Below are 21,300 nucleotides of genomic sequence, written 5' to 3' on the forward strand. Positions count from 1 at the left end.
GTATGGGTCTTCTCTGTGTATATATCTTTATACACTCTTATATATGAAAGTATATCTATCTATCTATCTATCTATCTATCTATCTATCTATCTATCTATATATATATATATATATATATACACACATCCCTATATATATATATATCCTCAAATATTGAGGATGTAATTTCCCCGCAAGTGATTAAAAAAAACCCAGATATCAGCTGGTGTTATCAAATATACTGAAAGAAAGTTCCACAATATATATGGATAAACCCGTCCAATAATGTGTAAAATTAAAAAAAGAAAATGGAGAAGAAATATAGTGGATATTTGATAATTCTATTTGTATCACGATGAAAAATAGAGATTTACAGGACTAGAATCAACAAAAGAAATAAACATAAAAGAATCTTATATATGCTACAATCCGGCCATTAGGTTTCGATCATCACTATTCAAGCTACGTTAGATGTAAAATAACCCCACATTATGTCCGAATATCGTCAGGAAGGATATTTACTATCTGGTGTTGCGTTGCTTACAGCCCCTTAACATAGTGGTCCAGCAAAAGAAACCGATAGAATAAGTGACAGACTTTACAAAACAGAAAATAAGTGCTGGGATTAATTTGTTTGACTAAACCCGTCAAGGTAGTGTCCCAGTACAGCTGCAGTCTAATGATTGAAATTTGTAATCGATAAAAGATAATGATTGAAATTTGTAATCGATAAAAGATAAAAAGAATACTCCGAATAAAACCCAAATTCTAGTTTTTCCTGCAGCAAACTTATCCAAAGTTAGAAAACCGCTCAAGTGACTTACTTTGATGTCAATCAAGACCGAAGGGTTCCACAAGAAACTGAAAAACACCACAGAGATGGGCCTCTTTTCAATAGTGAGTGAGAAATCGTTTCCTCTGTTCCAATAATCTTTTATACGATAAATCTGTAACATGAATTTCTCGTCCTTCAGCTTGGCGTCAAATCCGACTTTCTTGCTAGGGTCTTCTGTAAAGGAGAAAGGTTTTTGTAGATGAGAAGAGGGGAGGTGGGGGATAAAATGTAACCCGAAATATCAACGGGTAACAAGGGATTCAAAATATGCTGTTGTTTAGATTAGATTTGATTCAGTAGACCTATGATTAAAGGGATTTCCAGCCGTAGCCATCACGTCCTATATTGCTTTCAAATTTTGGTACAATGCCAGCAGTGTGTGTGTGGGGGGGTATATCGATTACATTGACACCAGTCCTCAACTGGAACTTATATTATCGACCCCGAAAAGATGAAAGGTAGAGTCGATCTCGGCGGAATTTGAATTTAGAACATAAGGACGGACGAAATGCTGCTAAGCATTTTGTCCGGCGTTCAAACAATTCCACCAGCTCATCGCCTTATCATCATCTCTTATATCAAAACATAGTACCTAATACTGCTGCTGTTGCTGCTGATAAGCATAATCATCATATTCTACAGGGTGTCCACAAAGTCTGGGTACATGGAGTAACTAAAACCATAACATAAACAATTAAATATAAGAAATAGTAATTTCTTAAAGTATGTACTAATCCCCATGGGGGTACATGGAGTAACTAAAACCATAACATAAACAATTAAATATAAGAAATAATAATTTCTTAAAGTATGTACTAATCCCCATGGGGGTACATGGAGTAACTAAAACCATAACATAAACGATTAAATATAAGAAATAATAATAATGCTCCTTTCGTTCACCAGACCCTTCTCCCCTTGATTTCTTTTTCTGGGGTATGTTGAAGGAGAAAGTTTACTCAATAAAGATTACAGATTTAAACCTCATGAGAGAACGCATTACCAGTCAGTGTGCTGAAAATGGATGGTAATGTAGACTTATCAAGTTCACCTGAATTTTGCAAGGCGCATCAAGTTATGCATTGAAAATGATGGAAATCATTTTGAAAATATTATTTATTAACATTTTAATGAAATAAAATTGTTTTGTTTGAAAAGTATGTGTTAATCCCCATGTACCCAGACTTTGTGGACACCCTGTATGGCTGTGTAGTCGAGTGACTGCATAGAAACTTCGTCATTGATTCATGTTGTTCCTATTTTAAAGACAGTAGGGAGTTTGTTGAGGGAGAGATTTGGCTGTTACATTGTGTAAAGTCAAGTGACTACATAGAAGCTCCCTCATTGGTTCATGTGACCCCTATTTAAATAGAAGCAGGGATACTTTGAGGAGAGGTCTCACTGCTACATTGCATGTTCACTGCAGCAATCAGTTAACCTTAAACTAAGCACATATACACCCATTACTCTATACACTTGTAGTTAACAATCACTATTAATAGTTACCTGTGTTGTATGCGATGTTCATGGACATTTCATTGTCTTCTCTCTTGCCAGTGGCTGACAGAATCACTTCTCTTATGCCATTTCCCTCCTTCTCTACTTCAACACCAATGTAATCCTGTCGTACAATCAGACGCCCTGTATATTCCATCTGTAGATCTGGTTTTTCAAACTGGTGAGCAAAAATGTGTACAGAAATAAAGTATAGGAAACAGAAACATGTATATTTACATACACGCACACACCTACACGCGCGCGCACACACACAACGCACGCGCACACACAAACACACACGCGTACACATACATATCCGAAAACATGATATAAAAGTCGAAACATAATTATTACAAAATGTATAAATCCCAAGAAATGTGAATTTTATTTACATACTAGCAGAAATACCCGGCTTTGTCCGGGTTAAAGAGAATAATGAAATCTAAAAACGCCGTCTAGACTACGCAACCCTCAACTGTTAGTAGCTACGATACCATATTTCTACATTAATAACTCTCCAATCCATGCCAGCATGGAACATAGACATTAAGTGGAATGCCAGTCTCTCATCTAGGAGGGCCTTGAAATCAATGTTACCAACTGGGGACTATGTGTGTCGCAGTGATAATAAAAAGACCCAAAGGAGGTCTGCAACGAAATAATTTTACTCAACACTTTGCAAGTGAATCAGTGGAGGCAAAGATGCGTCTCATTTACTTGACAATTTATGCACCACATTGCAGAAATCTGTACCGTTGAATTACAAATAATGCTCATCTGTTATGTTCGGGTTAAAATTTCATCAACATCAAAAATATATGAATTTTGATGGGAGTTATGGCCGTTATACATAGAATATAATTTCCAAATTTCATAAAGATTCGTTCAGTACTTTTGACGTAGTTTTGGATAAGAAAACAAATGACTAATGTGTGTGCTTGTGTGCATGTGTTTGTGTGTGATGGGTGTATATATGTATAGATATCTGTATGCATGTATATATATATATATATATATATATATATATATATATATATATATGTGTACATATTACATGTACATCTATATATATATACATCTACACATATGTATACATATACATGTATGCATATAGATCTATATCTATATATATATATTCTATGCATATACGTGTACATATACATCTCTTTCTCTCTTTCTCTCTCTCTGAAAGTATCTGTCATTACAGTATCGAAATGTGATTGTTTCAGTTAGTGGAATAACGTGTACATATACATCTATATGTATACATATACATCTCTCTCTCTCTCTTTCTCTCTTTCTCTCTTTCTCTATTTCTCTCTTTTTCTCTTTCTCTCTTTCTCTCTCTCTCTGAAAGTATCTGTCACTACAGTATTGAAATGTGATTGTTTCAGTTAGTGGAATAGTTTCATTTTTAAAGTGAAAGTATTTGACATGAGTGTTTTTGTTTCACTTTTGACACGTAATACTTAAATAGTGGAGGAGATATTATGTTGCCGTGGGCTCGAACTCTGCAAGAAGTTAAAAATTATTTTTGACTAAAACACAACTGGAACCCTAAGTAAGGCATGTGTAAAATTTGAATGAAATTGGTTGCGTAGTTCTCGAGTTTTAGGGATTCACACAGACAAACAGACAGACAGACAGACAGACAGACAGACAGACAGACAGACAGACACACATTCTCATTTTTATATATATAGATATAAAGTAGAAATATGAATTATATATGTATGTGTGTGTGTGTGTGTGTGTGTGTATCTTTGTATGTATGTCTCTAGGTATGTATCTATGTATATATATATATATGTGTGTGTGTGTGTGTGTGTGTGTGTGTGTGATAGCGCATGTCTCAGTGGTTAGAGCGTCGAGCTTACGATCGTGAGGTTGTGAGTTCAGTTCCCAGACTGGAGTGCATGTGTTGCGTGTTCTTGAGCAAGACACTTTATTTCACGTTGCTCCAGTTCACTCAACTGTAGAAATGAGTTGTGACGTCACTGGTGCCAAGCTGTATTGGCCCCTTTGCCTTTCCCTTAAATAACATCAGTGGCGTGGAGAGGGGAGGCCGGTATGCATGGACATCTGCTGGTTTTCCTTAAACAACCTTTCTCGGACTTGTGCCTCGGAAGGTAACTTTCTAGGTGCAATCCCATGGTTATTCATGACCGAAGGGGCTCCTAATATATATATATATATATATATATATATATATATATATATATATATATATATATATATATATATATATATATATATATATATATATATATATATATAAAATACAAAGAATATATATACATGTATACACACATATATGTACATACTTACATCTACATGTGTATATACATGCATATCAGGGTACAGGACGTTAGAACAATAAACTACAGACAACGGAACGAACACATAGGAAAACGGAAAGCCACTTGGAATATCCCTTCATCAGCTGTTTCTATTCTATCTAGACGTTTCGAAGACAAGACAGAACGTACTCTAGAATAGTCTCTTCCTGAGTAGTGGATCAACCCACTACACAGAGGATTCCAAGGTGGCAAACACAAACCAAGACAGGAAAAAATGGACAGTGAAAACAACATTCAAAAGCCGTACGGCCAAACGCAAATCTGAGGTAGAACGCTAGTAGTTCGTCTTGCCTTCACAGCGGCTGGAGTGAAAAGAAAGTTGACCACAGGTCACACGAGAGCAGAGAGGATGGTGGAGGGAGGAAGTGGAACAAGGAGGAAGGGACAGAAGCAGTGAAGTAGAGGCCAGGACAGAGGGATATATACACACATGTATGTATGTTACCTTTCAGTGTTATTTAAAGATTTCTTGCCAATAGAGCTGGTTTCTAACCCAGATCCAACAATCCTTCGCTATTTGCGCATTTCTGGGCTTATGTGTGCAATATTTAGAGTTAGTGTATGTGCAGATTTTTAGGGTTTATGTGACGAATGTACAGTAACGAATATATAGTTGTAAGTCTAGACATGTGCATATGTTCTTAGATGCTAAACTTTTTGGGAATTTTTGCATATATTAACAGTTCCATTAATGGCTTGTATCAGTTATCTGCTAATTAGGTTTATCCTTTCTGGAGAAGAGAGTTGAAAAGAACAGATAGCATGGTACCGTCGGCTGCAGGCAGCAAGCCCGCTACGCATGCAAGACTCCAGGAGTTCCAACAAAACCTGAGTTAAAAAGAATAATAGTAATAATAATAACAATAACAATAACAATAACAATAACAATGATAATAATAATAATAATAATTATAATAATAATAATAATAATTATAATAATAATAATAATAATAATTATAATAATAATAATAATAATTATAATAATAATAATAATAATAATTATAATAATGATAATAATGATAATAATAATAATAATAATAATAATAATAATAATAATAATGATAATAATAATGATAATAATAATAATAATAATAATAATACTAATAATAATAATAATAATAATAATTATAATAATAATAATAATAATAATAATAATAATGATAATAATGATAATAATAATTATAATAATAATAATAATAATAATAATAATAATGATAATAATGATAATAATAATGATAATAATAATAATAATAATAATAATAATAATAATAATAATAATAATAATAATAATAATTATAATAATAATAATAATAATAATAATAATAATGATGATGATGATGATGATGATGATGATGATGATGATGATGATGATGATGATGATATGACTCTTTTATCAGTTCTTACCCTCAGTTTGACCTCCCTTCGTGCTCTGTCCATTTTAGCCCACATCAAATACTCTTGCTGTGCATACCTGTTACTCTGATAGTTCATACGCATTCCAACCAAATCCATCCCTGGACTTTCACTGGTGAAGGCCGCTAGTTTCCAGTCCAGATTGGAGTAAGGATGTCTAACGGTAAATTCCAGAGTATTGTTTCCTTTAATGGAGTAACTCGTTAAATCAAAGTTAACGGTATTGCTGCGATCTTCATCGAAGCTAAACTCAGTATTCCAGCGGAACAAAGTGTTTCGGTCGATTCCACTGAAAGTGCTTTTTATCCGCCAGTCCTAAAAAAGAAATAAATGAAAATCATTTTACTGAGATATTTAAGATACTAAGGATATTTAGACCACTGTGAGTTAGACTAATGACATTTAGAACAGATATAGTTAAACTAGACTAATGAAGCTGAACAATTACAGTTAGATCTGAGGAGTAAGAAAAATGCAGTTAGACTTATGACTGTTAGTCTTATGTTGTATAGATCAGATACAAAACAATTAGACTAATGAGAGTTAGACTAATAATATTTAGAGCAGAGGCTGTATAGATTAAAGACTGATAAATGAATGACATTAAGCTCAGAGACAGAGTAGATACAATTAGACTAATAACAGTTTGATTAATGACATTTAGACCATCGACAGAATAGATACGGTTAGACTAATCATAGATTCCTCCTGGCAGTGATTTTCATCAGCAAAATCTGAAAGATTAATTCTTGGTTAAACTCATGACAGAATGCTGAGATTTAATCTATAGATATTTTAGACCACTAACAGTTAGACTGATATATTTAGACTAATATATTTTGACATTAACAGTTAGATCTGATGTAGTTAGACTTATGACAGTTAGACAAATGTTATTTAGATCAGAGACAAAACAGACTAATGAAAGTTAGACCAATGATATTTAGACTAGATACATAATAGATATAGTTGGACTAATATAGTTAGACTAATCGTAGTTTACTCAGGATGTGTTTTGCATGAGCAAAACCTTAAAAAACATTTAATTTTTGAACCAATGATAGTTAGGATGCTGAGAGTTAGACCATTGATATTTAGACTACTCAGAATTAGACTAATGATGGGTAGAACAAATATAAACTAATGAAGTTAGACATTAAGAGTTGAAGCAGAAAAATGCCGTTAGGCTTTTGACCAGGTACAAAGCAGTTACACTTAGTACAGTTAGACCATTGATATATAGGGCATGAGACGGTCAGAATAGATAGTTAGTAAATACACGTCTCTGTCTGTCTGTCTGCATGTGTGTATGTGTGTATGTATATATAAGTCTGTCATACCGGCCATGATGAAGGGAAATAGCCCTGAAACTCGAGTCGCCTTTATATATTTATATTTATATTTATATATTTGATCCTTTATATTGAACACTCAATATTTCATCTACATTCAATACTTTATTTCATGGTGCCATCCATTTTTATTTTATTTTATTTTATATTATATATTGTATATTATATTATATATTGTATATTCCATATTCTATACCTATTTTGTTATTGCCCACAAGGGGCTAAACATAGAGGGAACAAACAAGAACAGACGAACGGATTAAGTCGATTACATCGACCCCAGTGCGTAACTGGTACTTAATTTATCGACCCCGAAAGGATGAAAGGCAAAGTCGACCTCGGCGGAATTTGAACTCAGAACGTAACGGCAGACGAAATACCGCTAAGCATTTCGCTCGGCGTGCTAACGATTCTCCCAGTTCCCACATTGGTTCTGCAGGAACTAATGCCAGAACTGGACGACACTGCATAGTGCCAAAGATCCCAGCAATGCCATCGCGCTTCAGGACCAGTTACTGCAACAGCTTGGGATTCAGGGGCCCACAGCATTTTAATATTCTCCCAAAGAATGTTCTCAGGATCCATCCAGCCAATCGTCTGCACTTTGTTGCCATTCTGGTAATGTGCACTTGGAAATATATATATATATATATATATATATATATATATATATGCCTCACGCAACTCTTGTAGCATTATGACTGGGTCCTGAAGCAGCTGCTTGACCATTCAAATGTTGATGTGATATATCTCGACTTTGCAAAAGCCTTTGACAAAGTTGATCATGGCTTGATATGTCACAAGCTGCGAAACCTTGGCATAGCTGGTAAATTAGGAGAGTGGCTGCATGACTTCCTGAATGGTAGAAGTCAGACAGTTGCAGCCAATGGAGAACTATCTAGGGAAACACAAATATTGAGCGGTGTTCCACAAGGAACTGTTCTGGGGCCACTACTGTTCATAGTGGCCCTTCTGGACATGCCCACGGTCACTCGGAGAGCCACTGTCACTAGCTATGCTGATGACACAAAGATATCTCAGGCAATAAAGAATCCTGATGATATTGTAAGCCTGCAGAATGACCTAAGTGCAATATATGAGTGGGCAGAGCAAAATAATATGCAGTTCAATGCAAAAAAATTTCAAGTGCTGCGCTACAAGACCACAAGTACCTCCCAACTGGCATACACAGGGCCTGGAGGTACTGCAATCCCAGAACCACAAACAGTAAGAGATCTGGGCATCAACATGTGTAGTGATGCATCATTTCACATGCACATTGTCAAGTTGACAGTAAAGTGCAGACAACTGGCAGGGTGGATACTGAGGACTTTCCGTACAAGGGATCAAAAAGTCATGTTGATTCTATGGAAGACATTTGTTCTGAGCCGCCTAGACTATTGCTCTCAGTTGTGGTCACCACACAGTGTTAAGCGGACAGCAGAACTCGAGGCAATTCAGCGGCACTATACAAAAAAGATCGCCACAGTCCAACAGATGAACTACAGGGAGCGACTGAAGGCACTAGGTCTCTACTCCCTGGAGCGCAGACGGGAGAGATATGTAATAATATACATATGGAAAATACTGGAAGGACTGGGGCCAAACTTTGGTATCAAGTACTACAGGAATGCCCGCACGGGTCGCCACTGCATGGTGCCAAAGGTACCGTCCACTGCATCTCACATAAGAACGAGATACTGCAGCAGCCTCGGTTTCAGAGGACCTCAGCTCTTCAATGCCCTGCCAAAACATTTGAGAGACATGCAAGACATGGATGCGGAGGTCTTCAAGACAAAACTTGACGCTTTCCTCTCTACGATACCAGACGAACCAATAGCTCGTAATGAGACGCAGTTTAGGGCAGCTGTGTCAAATTCTCTTATACACCAAATGTGCCATCAAAACTCTTGATTGGACCATGTCAGGTGGGGGAGAAGAGCCATGCAAGGAACGTGAAAATCACGGTGGTGCACCAGCATGACCGCAGCCACTTGGCTGAAACACATAAATAAATAAATAAATAAAATATATATATATATATATATATATATATATATATATATATATATATATATATATATATATATGTATGTGTATATATATATATATATATATATATATATATAATCATAAATATATAGGGATTGACAGTAACCTGCTTCTCCAACATACTGAGAATTCAGAAACAGCAGTCAAAGAACTACTGATTTCAAAACTACAAATTATTACTCTAGATTGATAGCGATATTTTTGATACACACAGAACAAAAAACAGTAGAGAAGAGTAAAAAAAACACTTGCCTTTCTGAATTCTCAGTATGTTGGAGAAGCAGGTTACTGTCAATCCCTATATATTTATGATTATAAATGTTTTTTACCGAAAAAGGTTTTTTCATACTGAGCTACCCGGCAAAATTGTTAATTATTAATTTTATTACTAATTGACGATTCCCTGCCCTGCATATCTATATATCTATATATATATATATATATATATATATATATATATATATATATATATATATATATATATATATATATATATATATATATATATACATATATTTGTCGTGCTGTTCATTGTTTGAAAGGGTATGATGAATAAGTCCTTTGCTTTGAAACAAGTATTGGTGATAAGAAAATCCAAGCGTAGAATATTGTCCCAAGACGCTCATTCTCGCCAGCAGAGATAAACTAAACATAATAAAGACAACTACTGTGTCAACGACGACGATGAAAATGATGAAGGAGAAGAAAATATATTTGAAATTTTACTCACGTTTCTGTGTCTGGGGAATCTGATGGTCATGTCTATGTGCATTCTGTTATGACCTTCGGAGATGTCGGTAGTGAGTTCAAACTTCTCATTTCCCTTACTAGTATCAGGCAGTACTGTGAATATTGCCATGTGTTGGTTCTGTCTAGATTCTAAGCTGGCTGCCACCTCGCTGTTACGCCTGGGCGTCGTCAGAACCAGTAAAACTTCTTTTTTGTCGGAATGCTTTATCTGAAGTTCCGCACCGAGTTTCTGATCGTCCTCGTCTCCCCATGAAAATTCGCTCATTATTAAATATAAGCCATATGTTGCCTTCAGATGAAGGTTGGTGGTTAAAGTGGCGTATTTATCGCTAAGTTTTACACTCATCTGTCTGAAGAATGTTCGTCTGTCGTCCGCATTTACATACGACATCACAAGTTTAAGCTGCTTATGTTGTTGAACACGATCGAAATGTAAGTCAAATTCAGTAATGAAACCGTTTCTGTTCGGATAAGAAGTGATTCCGTAATGTTGATTTGGAAGCGTAATACTAGCTTTTAACCGTGGTTTCTCTGCGTTGAAATCAAACCTTAATTCAGTAGTTCCGAATTGTGGTGTTGTAATTTCAGCTGAAACACCTTCCAGATTGTTCTGATTGGAGAGATCGAACTTGTACTCTTTGTTGTCAATAGTTACGCCTGTAAAAGCCTTAAACTTTTGCAGTTCACCTTCGAAATTTAGTTTTGCTTTCCCTTTCGGGAAAAACAGGTTCATGTCCACTGATTTACCATTGTTAGATGCTGATAACTCCAATGTGATGCTGTTTCGCTCTAGCTTGGCCATGACTTTGAACTTCTTTTGTTTGCCAGAGACAGTAATTAACAGATTTTCCTCAAATGAAGGACTCTTCAGGTTTGCCTTAATAATCTGTTTCTGACCAGCAACTTCATACGAGCCTCCAACAGACACCTCTTTCCGCTTGTGCATGAATGTTAAATCAGCTTTATAATTATTTTTCTTCGGCTCGATCTCAATATTCACCTTCGCACGGCGAGTCTTGAAATTGAGTTTTGCATCTATTTCACGCAGGTGATACAAATGAGAAATTTTCCGATCAACAGCAGTCTGGAATAAAACTGTTTTGTCAGAAGACAGTTGTGACTTGTCATTCAAATCTACAGCTCTCATGACCCAACTATTAGATTCTTTATCAAAACTACATATCGCATATATAGAGTTGAAACGGGGTTTAGATTTCGGTGAAGGTACCACGTCGAAATCGTTCTGGATATCTGTCCAGTCACCGTACAATAATGTCTTTGGAAGATACATGTGAAAGTGAGACTTTTCTAAATACGGCATTACTGCGCCTGAGGAACTTATTGTTATTCCATTATAGTCAGAGAGGTAGGAAATATCGGCCTGTATTTTTGTAAGGGAAGGAAAATCAGGACTGTCCACATTTAAAGAAAGTGTCTTTTGGGTCCCATCCTTGAAAGTAGCGATGGCTTTTATGTGCTTGCTGTTAGGAAGACCTAGATTAACGCTTACCTTGTGGCTGGGAGAATCTCGTTTATAGTTGCCAGATAATAAAAGATCTTTTCCTCCGGACCCTATACGAAATTCGCCATCAATATGTTCAGTATCATATTCAATGGCCCCGTCGACTGAAACATCCATAGAATCGGTTCTAATTTCAGCATGAGATGTCTTCCTTCGGCCGGATAAGTTAACATTAGCAGAGGCAGTCATCTTTTTAAAATTTGAACCAGTCACATCGACGTTCATATCAAAGTTGTCGTTTGTTCTTGTGTAGTCAGCATCCATTTCCAGCAGCTGTCTGTCATCATGTAGAATATGTACCTTGCCTTTCAGATTCCTCGGTAAATCCTTATTGAGTTCTACAGATATTTTACTCTTTTCGGAGTTGGCATTCGTGTACTGAAGAAGCACTGAAGATATGTCCTTGTTATGCATCACTTTGTACGACCCTACATCCCGAACAGGTTCGTTATAGTAGTTAAGATATTCATGTTCAAAATTTCCGCTCAAAGTCGTTTCCCTGTAATCATTGTGAAATGCTGTCGTGAACTTCCCTCTTTTGTCAAACATATCAAAAGCAAAAGAACTATCGAGGTTCATTTGCTGTCTGCCCTTGCTATGAGTCACCTTAATATCAATGGATGGCCGGTTATCTTCCTTCAGCAGAAACATCATACTCTTCTGGTATTCTTTGAAATTCCAAGACGTTTCAAGTTCGGTTATCATATGGTCATAGTCTTGACGATAATTGTAATAATATTCGTTGTCATCGTAATTTAATATTATCTTTTCTGTCCATTTGATCTCTTTGTTGTATGCCTTCCAGTTGACCTTTTCTAAATACGTATATTTCCTATTATTTACTTCATATTCCAATGATTCACTGTAGCTCTGAATAACTTTAAATGGAGTCGTTATACTAATCTTTGCAGTCGACTTGCCCTGGATCACACCGTCAAACGATGCGGCGGCACGTATTCTTTTGTCAGAAGCCCATTCTAACAACAAAGTCGTATCCACAGAAGCTTCATATCTCCTTATGTTATATTTAACAGTCGACACAGCTTTCCAATCGATGTCTTTTTTTGTAGGGATGATTTCTTTATCAGCATGAAATTCAATTGTCGCTCCGTAGTCCCGGTGCGCCTTATTAACAGTCGTGGTCAGTTTGGCTTCTCGTTGGTTTGGTAACCCGAGGATGTTTTCAACAAACATAACTTTGGGGTTATTCTTAAACGAAGTTTTTAGTGTCACCATACGTCCCGTCGCCCACTGTACGTATATTTTGTTTTTATAAGCATTACCGCTTAGTTGGTTTAACTGCTCATTTAATTCGGTTTTTACTCCATTGTAATCGTAGGAAAGTTTGGTAATGAAATTCCTTCGTCCTTTAGACATGATATTGCTGACGTACATTTCAGTTTTGATCACAGATTTCGGAGAGATTTGCATCATAAAATTATTTTCAAATTTCTTGAATGGCCAGGTATGGATGTGAAAATGTGTGGACTTCAATCGGAAATTAATATCCTGCAATGAGAGACAAGTCGTTATATTAATTAATAATTTCTCATTAAATCAACCAAAGACAACATCTTGTACAACATTATAAGCACCCGCTTTGCTTTAAGGCTTTCATATTTCAATTAAAATTATTTTTATGATTGAATGTGTGAAACTTACGCATAGTTATGTTCCAAAGAAACGCACACACATGCAGACACAATACAAGCAAATATATATATATATACATACATATACATACACATATGCATACATACATGCATATATATATATATATATATATATATATATATATATATATATATATATATATATATATACATACATATATATATAAAAATATATATACATACATATATATATATATATATATATATATATATATATATATAAATTAAAAATAACGTCGACCACTAACGTGGACAATTAATGCGCTAGAAATAGATCACATTTTGTGTCTATTAAGACCTAAAAAGTTCTCAACATGAAATGTTCTCAACATGAAATGTTCTCAACATGAAATGTTCTCAACATGAAATGTTCTCAACATGAAATGTTGAGAACTTTTCAGGTCTTAATAGACACAAAATGTGATCTATTTCTAGCGCATTAATTGTCCACGTTAGTGGTCGACGTTATTTTTAAAATGTACCTTAATCCCCTGAGATTGCAGATAATATTTCTGAATCTCTTTGATTCTTTAAATGTGCTGGCCCCCTGATAATTGATCGATATTAATTAATATATTAATATATGACTAATTACCAGATCTTATAATATATATATATATATATATATATATATATATATATATATATATATATATATATATATATATACACATACATATACATTTATATATACATACATGTATGTATGTATATATATATGGGAGAATGTACGAAAAAACAACAGACGAGGACAGGTGGTGTAAATAACAAAAGGATGTATTAGTATGACGCTCGGGAATACGGAAAGTCTTTGACGTTTCGAGCTACGCTCTTCAACAGAAAGAATACGGAGACAAGGAGAAAAACACGGAGAAAAAAAATTGAATAGTGTTCAGTCAACGGTCAATCATAATATTGGCTGATCATAACAATGACTGACCGGAAGTTAGAAATTCTTTTTTCAGGAGAGCTAAGAAAAGGGGGAGGTGAGAGAGAGAGAGGGAGAGAGAGAATATGAGGGGCTTAGTTCAATTGTAATCTAAGCGAATAAGTACACTCAGTAAGTGCTACAGTTGGTCGACCGCTAGGCACCAAGATCACAGCTAAGGTTGGATCTAGGGATCCGTATAAGGGTTCCGTTATAGTAGCCACACATTGTATTAGAGGAAAACAACAAAACCAAGTCAGAACGAGTATATCAATTCATTTAGAATAATTTGATTATGGTAATTAAATTATTCTAAATGAATTGAGATACTCGTTCTGCCTTGATTTTGATTTGTTTCTTTAATACATACATACATACATACATACATACATACATACATATATATATATATATATATATATATATATATATATATATATATATATATATATATATATATATATATATATATATATATATTCTAGCAGCTAAGCCCGGTTTCACTCGGTCTGTTTGGATGATGTGGCTGTGATCGTTTTCGGTTAGGCATAATCTATAACAGCGTTTCTCAACCTTATCATTTCGGGTCCCCTGTTTCGATTGGAGCCTCCAGCTGTATGAAAATTGCCTCCCCCACCTGTCAGGAAACAGCTTCGCCCGTTCTCCCCAAACTAGCCTTCTTAAAATTTTTTCCGACAGAAACCCCCTTTTCGGCTACAGGGAATAAGAATCTGCAAAAATATTGGCATGGAAAAAATACAAGAAGCATTAAGAAGTTGACGTTAAGAATTGCTTTAACGGTTAAAAAATGTTTGACATTTCAATCATCACCAAAAAGATGAAGGTGTAAGAATTTATGGGGAAATTGTATTTAAGGAGTAAAGCAGAAGTGATTTGTAACTGTACTGCCAAATTTCTGCAACTTAATAGCAGACGTATCCAATTTAAGAAAAGTGAAGATAAAAGCTAAGTGGAGAAGTATGGAATAAGTCATTGTTATACGTTTATAGAAAAAATAGACACGTACCTTTCTAGAGAACAAAATGTTGCTGAGAGCTATTGTATTAGACATTTGTCTAATCAGAAAACAGAAATTGAAAGTAGATATATGAAATGGATGTGTGTGTTTGTGTATGTGTGTGTGTTTTTAGCGGATAATTTGGCGGGAGTTTTTCAGTCAGCACGAGGTGGTTTGTGTTTATCTCTCGAGTCGAATTGTTGTGAATTTGTCTATAATAGTATTGCCCGAACAAGTGAAAATATTTTTTTAATATATGGTTTGGGAAAGAAGGAGATCTTTTGAAGTCGGCATGAAAGTGAAAGAGACAGAGAGCGCGGTTATATGAGTGAAGTTCTTTTGAAGTTGCATGAGACGGAAGAATTGATATGCGCGCGCGCGCGTTTGATGGGGTGTGCGAGACAGAATGTGTGGTGTGTATATGAATTGCTTGTGTGAGTGTGTGTGAAGAGAGAGAGAGAGAGAGAGAGAGAGAGAGAGAGTGAGTGAGTGAGAGAGAGAGAGATAGATAGATAGATAGAGTAATGCTGATGGCGTGTGTATACGAGAGAGAGAGAGAGTGGTTATGTATGTATGTATGAGTGGCTTCAGTGACACACACTCACACACACAGATACACATACACGTAGGTTGTTTTAATCGATTTTCTCGGTAACTATGGGGGCTAGAAAAAATACAAACCGCATTCCAATCAATGCACCAGTCCCCATATATATATATATATATATATATAAGAGGAATTAGATGCAGTGTGCAAGAGAGAAGATTGCACTGGTTTGGTCATGCGATGAGAATGGATGTAAATAATTGCATATAAAAGTGCCGATCAGTTCAAGTGGATGGAACTTGTGGAAGAGAGAGAACCAAGAAGACATGGGACGAAGTGCTGAAGGAGGCCGATCCCAAGACACTGAACCTCGAGATTATATTGTGATCTTGTAGGGGAGGGGGGCTTATCAGCTCCGGTCAAACCATGCTAGCACGGAAAACGGAAGTTAAATGATGATGATGATAATGAAGTATGTTGAGCCTATAGGTTGAAGATGCGTAGAGAGTATACATTGTAACAGAAACAGAAGAGAAAAAAATCTACGTACCTTTGTTTGGTCAATCACACTGAGTGTATAATCATATTTACGGGTAATTCCTGGTGAAGCATAAGTGAGGAGGGTGTTGAACTTCAAGGTGTTTTTCCGCTTCTCTCTGGAAGACGGATTTGTGTATATAGCGACGAAAGAAGTTGATAGTTTTCCGATGCCCTTCACGGCACGACCTTTGACATTGAAGTTCAGAACTGGCCGTTTCTTACTGGTGACGTCTCTGTGAAACCGCAACAACAACAACACCAATAATCATAACAACAGTAAGAATAATAATGGTTTCAAATTTTAGCACAAGGCAAGCAATTTCGAGGGAGTGGGTAAGTCGATTACATCGACCCCAGTTATCAAGTGGAACTTATTTTCTCGACCCCAAAACGATGAAAGGCAACTCAGAACACAACAACGGGCGATTACGTCAGCTCAACACTTTAATAATAATAATGATACTACTACTACTACTACTACTACTACTACTACTACTACTACTACTACTACTATTTATAATAATAATAATAATAATAATAATAATAAGAAGAAGAAGAAGAATGGTAACAATAATTATTTCAAATTTTTGCCATAAGGACAACTTGGGGGAGGTGAGGAGGAGTTGATTACATGGATCCCAGTGTTCAACCGGTACTTATTTTATCGACGCCGAACGGACGAGAAGCAAAGTCGACGGCGGCGGAATTTTAACTCAGAACGTAACGACGGGTAAAATACCACTAACCATTTCGTCCAGCGTGCTAATGAACCTGCCAAACCGCCGCCTTAATAATAATAATAATAATAATAATAATAATAATAATAATAATAATAATAATATGATCCTTTATACGGATATACCTTTTTAAAGGGATGTGATAAACCTATTATAATGGGTAATACTATTTGTACTTTTTCTTTTGTGATGTAATCTTTGGACTAGCAATGTTTGTGGCCGAAGATAGCTTTAAACCATCTTTTATATCAATAATATACCTATGCTGATGTAATAACAGATTGTTTATAAAGCTTGAAACACGTGTACCGCGGTATCCTTTGTGTTCTGTTTTCAATTTATGTTTGACATATATATATATATATATATATATATATATATATATATATATATAAACATGTATATATATAAACATGTATACTCACATGCTGTATATGTAGGTTACAGAGTTCTTGAGACGTTGTTCCTGTCCTTTGGTTGAAACGACAATGCGGTCATTGAGTTTGGGTCCAAAGTTGTACAACAAAGAAATGCGACTCAGTCTTCCTATTTTAAAGACCATCCGAGCATTACCCATTCCAGACTTGTAACCAATCTTCCCATCAAGTCCTCCTTGTCCACGCTTGGATCGGCCCATTCCAACTGTTGAGATATATGAAGAACAGCAATTTAGATAATAATAATAATAATAATAATAATAATAATAATAATAATAATAATAATAATAATAATAATAATAATAATAATAATGATAATGATAATAATAATAATAATAATAATAATAATAATAATAATAATAATAATAATAATAATAATAATAATAATAATAATAATAAATATATATAACATACAGAAAATTGCACTACTGGGTACTACACACATTCTACGCAAAACACTTTCAATACAGTAAACATAAGAGCACCACAGCAAACCACAGCACATACCCAAGGCGCACAGAGCTGCGCTCGGTAGTGAAGTGAAAGCACGTTATAAAAATAAAACTACTGAATAATAATAATAATAATAATAATAATAATAATAATAATGATAATGATAATAATAATGATAATAATAATTTCTTTTATTGGCCACAACGGCCCAAGACATGGCGGACAATATGAAAGGACGAGTTACAGCACAAGAGAATTACAAAAACATGTGGGGGGTAAGCATCAATCAAGGGTGGGATACAACCATATTAAAGGATATAACAGAGGATATATAATAGAAAATAAAGAAAAAATAATTATAAAGAAATAGATACAATCCGCAATAGAGAGGTAGTCTACTTAGGATAATCCGGGGTAAATCTCACACAAAACCCCGGATTACTCTGCCATCTCCAAAGCATGCCCTCTTGCTTAGAAAAGCATATTCAGATTAAATCTAAAGATATATATATCTTTGTAAAGAGCTGTCGAATCGTGGTCCCTCTTCTTTTTGGCTCTGTTTATTCTTTTTTTTTTACACGAGGAATGCTCAAGCCTAGAATTGGTAGTATACCATAACACTGCCGAGTATCTGGTAATTCTAAGGGTGAACGAGCTCTATTTTGTACTCTAGTACGTTCTTAACGGAATACTCCTCAACTATATCTTTGTGTGTGTATATATATATATTAATTTAAAGAATGGCGTAAACGCATATTATAACTGCATACTTTTATTCCGACATATGTTTCGAAGAATTACAATTTATGCGATCCATAGGAATCGGCGATGTTAAAAATGTAAACTTCTCTTCAGGGAAAAGTATGGGAACCAGCTTAAACGTAAGACATTATAATCGGTCTTACGTTTCAGCTGGTTCCCATACTTTTCCCTGAAGAGAAGTTAACATTTTTAACATCGCCGATTCCTATGGATCGTATAAATTGTAATTATTCGAAACATATGTCAGAATAAAAGTATGCAGTTATAATATGCGTTTACTTCATTCTTTAAATTTATATATACTCAAATACCCAAAATATCAAGGAGTTTCTACCTCATAAACAGGAGTCACACCACAGTTATTTTGTGATCTTTGCTACCCTGGTATCTATTAACCAATTTATTTTATCCGAGTTATTTATTACTAGGAGAAAATAAATACATATAATAATATATATATATATATATATATATATATATATATATATATATATATATATATATATATATATATATATATATATATATATATACACATATTTACGTATTTGTATATATACACACACACATATTTTGGAATCAATGAAACTTGCCATAAAATGTTGAAATGCTTTGCTTACCATTCAAAATGACAGGTTTACTTATGGCAAATGGATTCATTTTCATTTTATACAGTTTAAGAATCAGTAATATTCTTCCCTGTTGAGAAACGACTATTTGCGAATCGAAGTCCATGACGACCTTTTTCAGTGCTGTGATCTTCATTTTTGGTTTAAAGTGATAGGCATAGTTTTTCACTTCCTTGGATATATTTAAACTGAGAGTGTATTCCCCTAGGCCATTTTTGAACATTCCTGTGGCATCTATACTCTTTTTACCGTTTCGAAGTTTCACTAGTAAAGAAAAAGAAAAATTTCAATGAAACATGCAAATAAAGTCTTGTACAACGTATAGCTCAGACTACTAATTGAGAGAGGTCAATTACAGTGGATTAGACTACTATTTACTTCTGAAGATCTGATATTGAAAGTGCTTATGTAATCGTCTGTAAAATAATGTCTGCTGAACATACCAGTATTCACTAGTGAAACACATGTAAAGGTTATACAATTTATGATGTTATAATAAAGTGGTTAACTAAATTCCCTATTATATTCTGATTTGAGACACACACACACACACACACACACACACACACACACACACACACACAACACACACACACACACACATGCACATACACACAAACGTACACACACGCACACACACACACACACACACACACACACATACACATCAAATATCAATGAAATAGACTCACATGATGCTACTATGGGTTTGAATTTAGAGCTGGTCGCACTCGCTTCCATGTCCAGTCGCTCTCCAGCCGTGTATTCCAGCAATGAATTCAGCTCTCCATTATGTTCTGGTCCCTTTACTCTGAGGTTATTTGTCCATTTGAACCCTTGTGGAAAATATTCAGTCAGCCAATTGTGGTCAAAGTTGTACTCCAAGTGCTTATCAAGATTGAGTGTTGCACTACTGGTTAAGTTTCCGGATCTCCCAGTGATATATGCTACCGATAAAAGGAATACAAGAAAAAAATTAAAGAACAAAAACAATTTGAAATACATAGTTATAACAACAACAACAACAACAACAACAACAACAACAACAACAACAACAATAATAATAATAATAATAATAATGATAATAATAATAATAATAATAATGATAATAATAATAATAAAATTCAGTGATAACATCAGAATGCAATTTGGCCTCGAAAAATGTGCAAAAGCTACCTTTATGAAAGGAAAAATGGCAGAAACATCTAACGTTAACCTTGACCAACAGAATGTCATAATAGAGTTAAAAGCAGCGGAGAGCTACAAATACCTAGGGGTACTTGAAGGGGATGAGGGAAAGGATCAGGAGAGAATGTTATCGCAGGGTGAGAGCAATACTTAAGACAGAGTTGAATGCAAGGAACAGGACCGAAGCGATTAATGCTCTAGCCATACCAGTCGTGACTTACAGTTTCAATATCATTAACCGGTCAATCACTGAAATATGTAATCTTGACAGAAAAATGCGAAAACTGTTGACAATGCATAGAATGCACCACCCTAAGGCAGGGTATAGAACGACTTTATCTGCCAAAAAAAGAGGGAGGCCGTGGATTTTTACAGCTGGCATTAACAATGAAAATTGCGACAATTGGCCTAGACACCTACCTGAAAAACTCTGAGGACTGGATGTTAAAACTTGTCTCCAAACATGAAAGCAAGAAAGCATCTTACTCAGTAACAAAACAGGCAAAGGAATATCTAAGTGAATTCCAAATACAACAAACTCCGGAATTAGACATATGAGAAACAGACGCAGAAAAAGCTAAGCGCATGAAAACCCGTGCTAAACCTGCTGCCTTAGATATTCTGACT

At 35.0% G+C, this 21,300-nt stretch overlaps 1 protein-coding gene across 1 annotated transcript in view; it reads right to left on the minus strand.

Moving 5' to 3' along the window:
- Positions 1-21,300, minus strand: part of LOC106883540 (uncharacterized) — a 56,704-nt gene that overhangs the window by 14,789 nt on the left and 20,615 nt on the right. The window contains exons 15-22 of the mRNA XM_089344380.1: positions 20,178-20,432; positions 19,477-19,749; positions 17,630-17,846; positions 16,478-16,700; positions 10,220-13,270; positions 6,077-6,400; positions 2,322-2,490; positions 805-989 (exon numbers count right to left, since the gene is read on the minus strand). Of these exons, the coding sequence (XP_089200506.1) occupies positions 805-989; positions 2,322-2,490; positions 6,077-6,400; positions 10,220-13,270; positions 16,478-16,700; positions 17,630-17,846; positions 19,477-19,749; positions 20,178-20,432 (4,697 nt within the window). The remainder of the gene's footprint in view (positions 1-804; positions 990-2,321; positions 2,491-6,076; positions 6,401-10,219; positions 13,271-16,477; positions 16,701-17,629; positions 17,847-19,476; positions 19,750-20,177; positions 20,433-21,300) is intronic.

Source organism: Octopus bimaculoides, chromosome 28, assembly GCF_046866305.1.
Source record: "Octopus bimaculoides isolate indiv1 chromosome 28, ASM4686630v1, whole genome shotgun sequence".
NCBI lineage: Eukaryota > Metazoa > Mollusca > Cephalopoda > Octopoda > Octopodidae > Octopus > Octopus bimaculoides.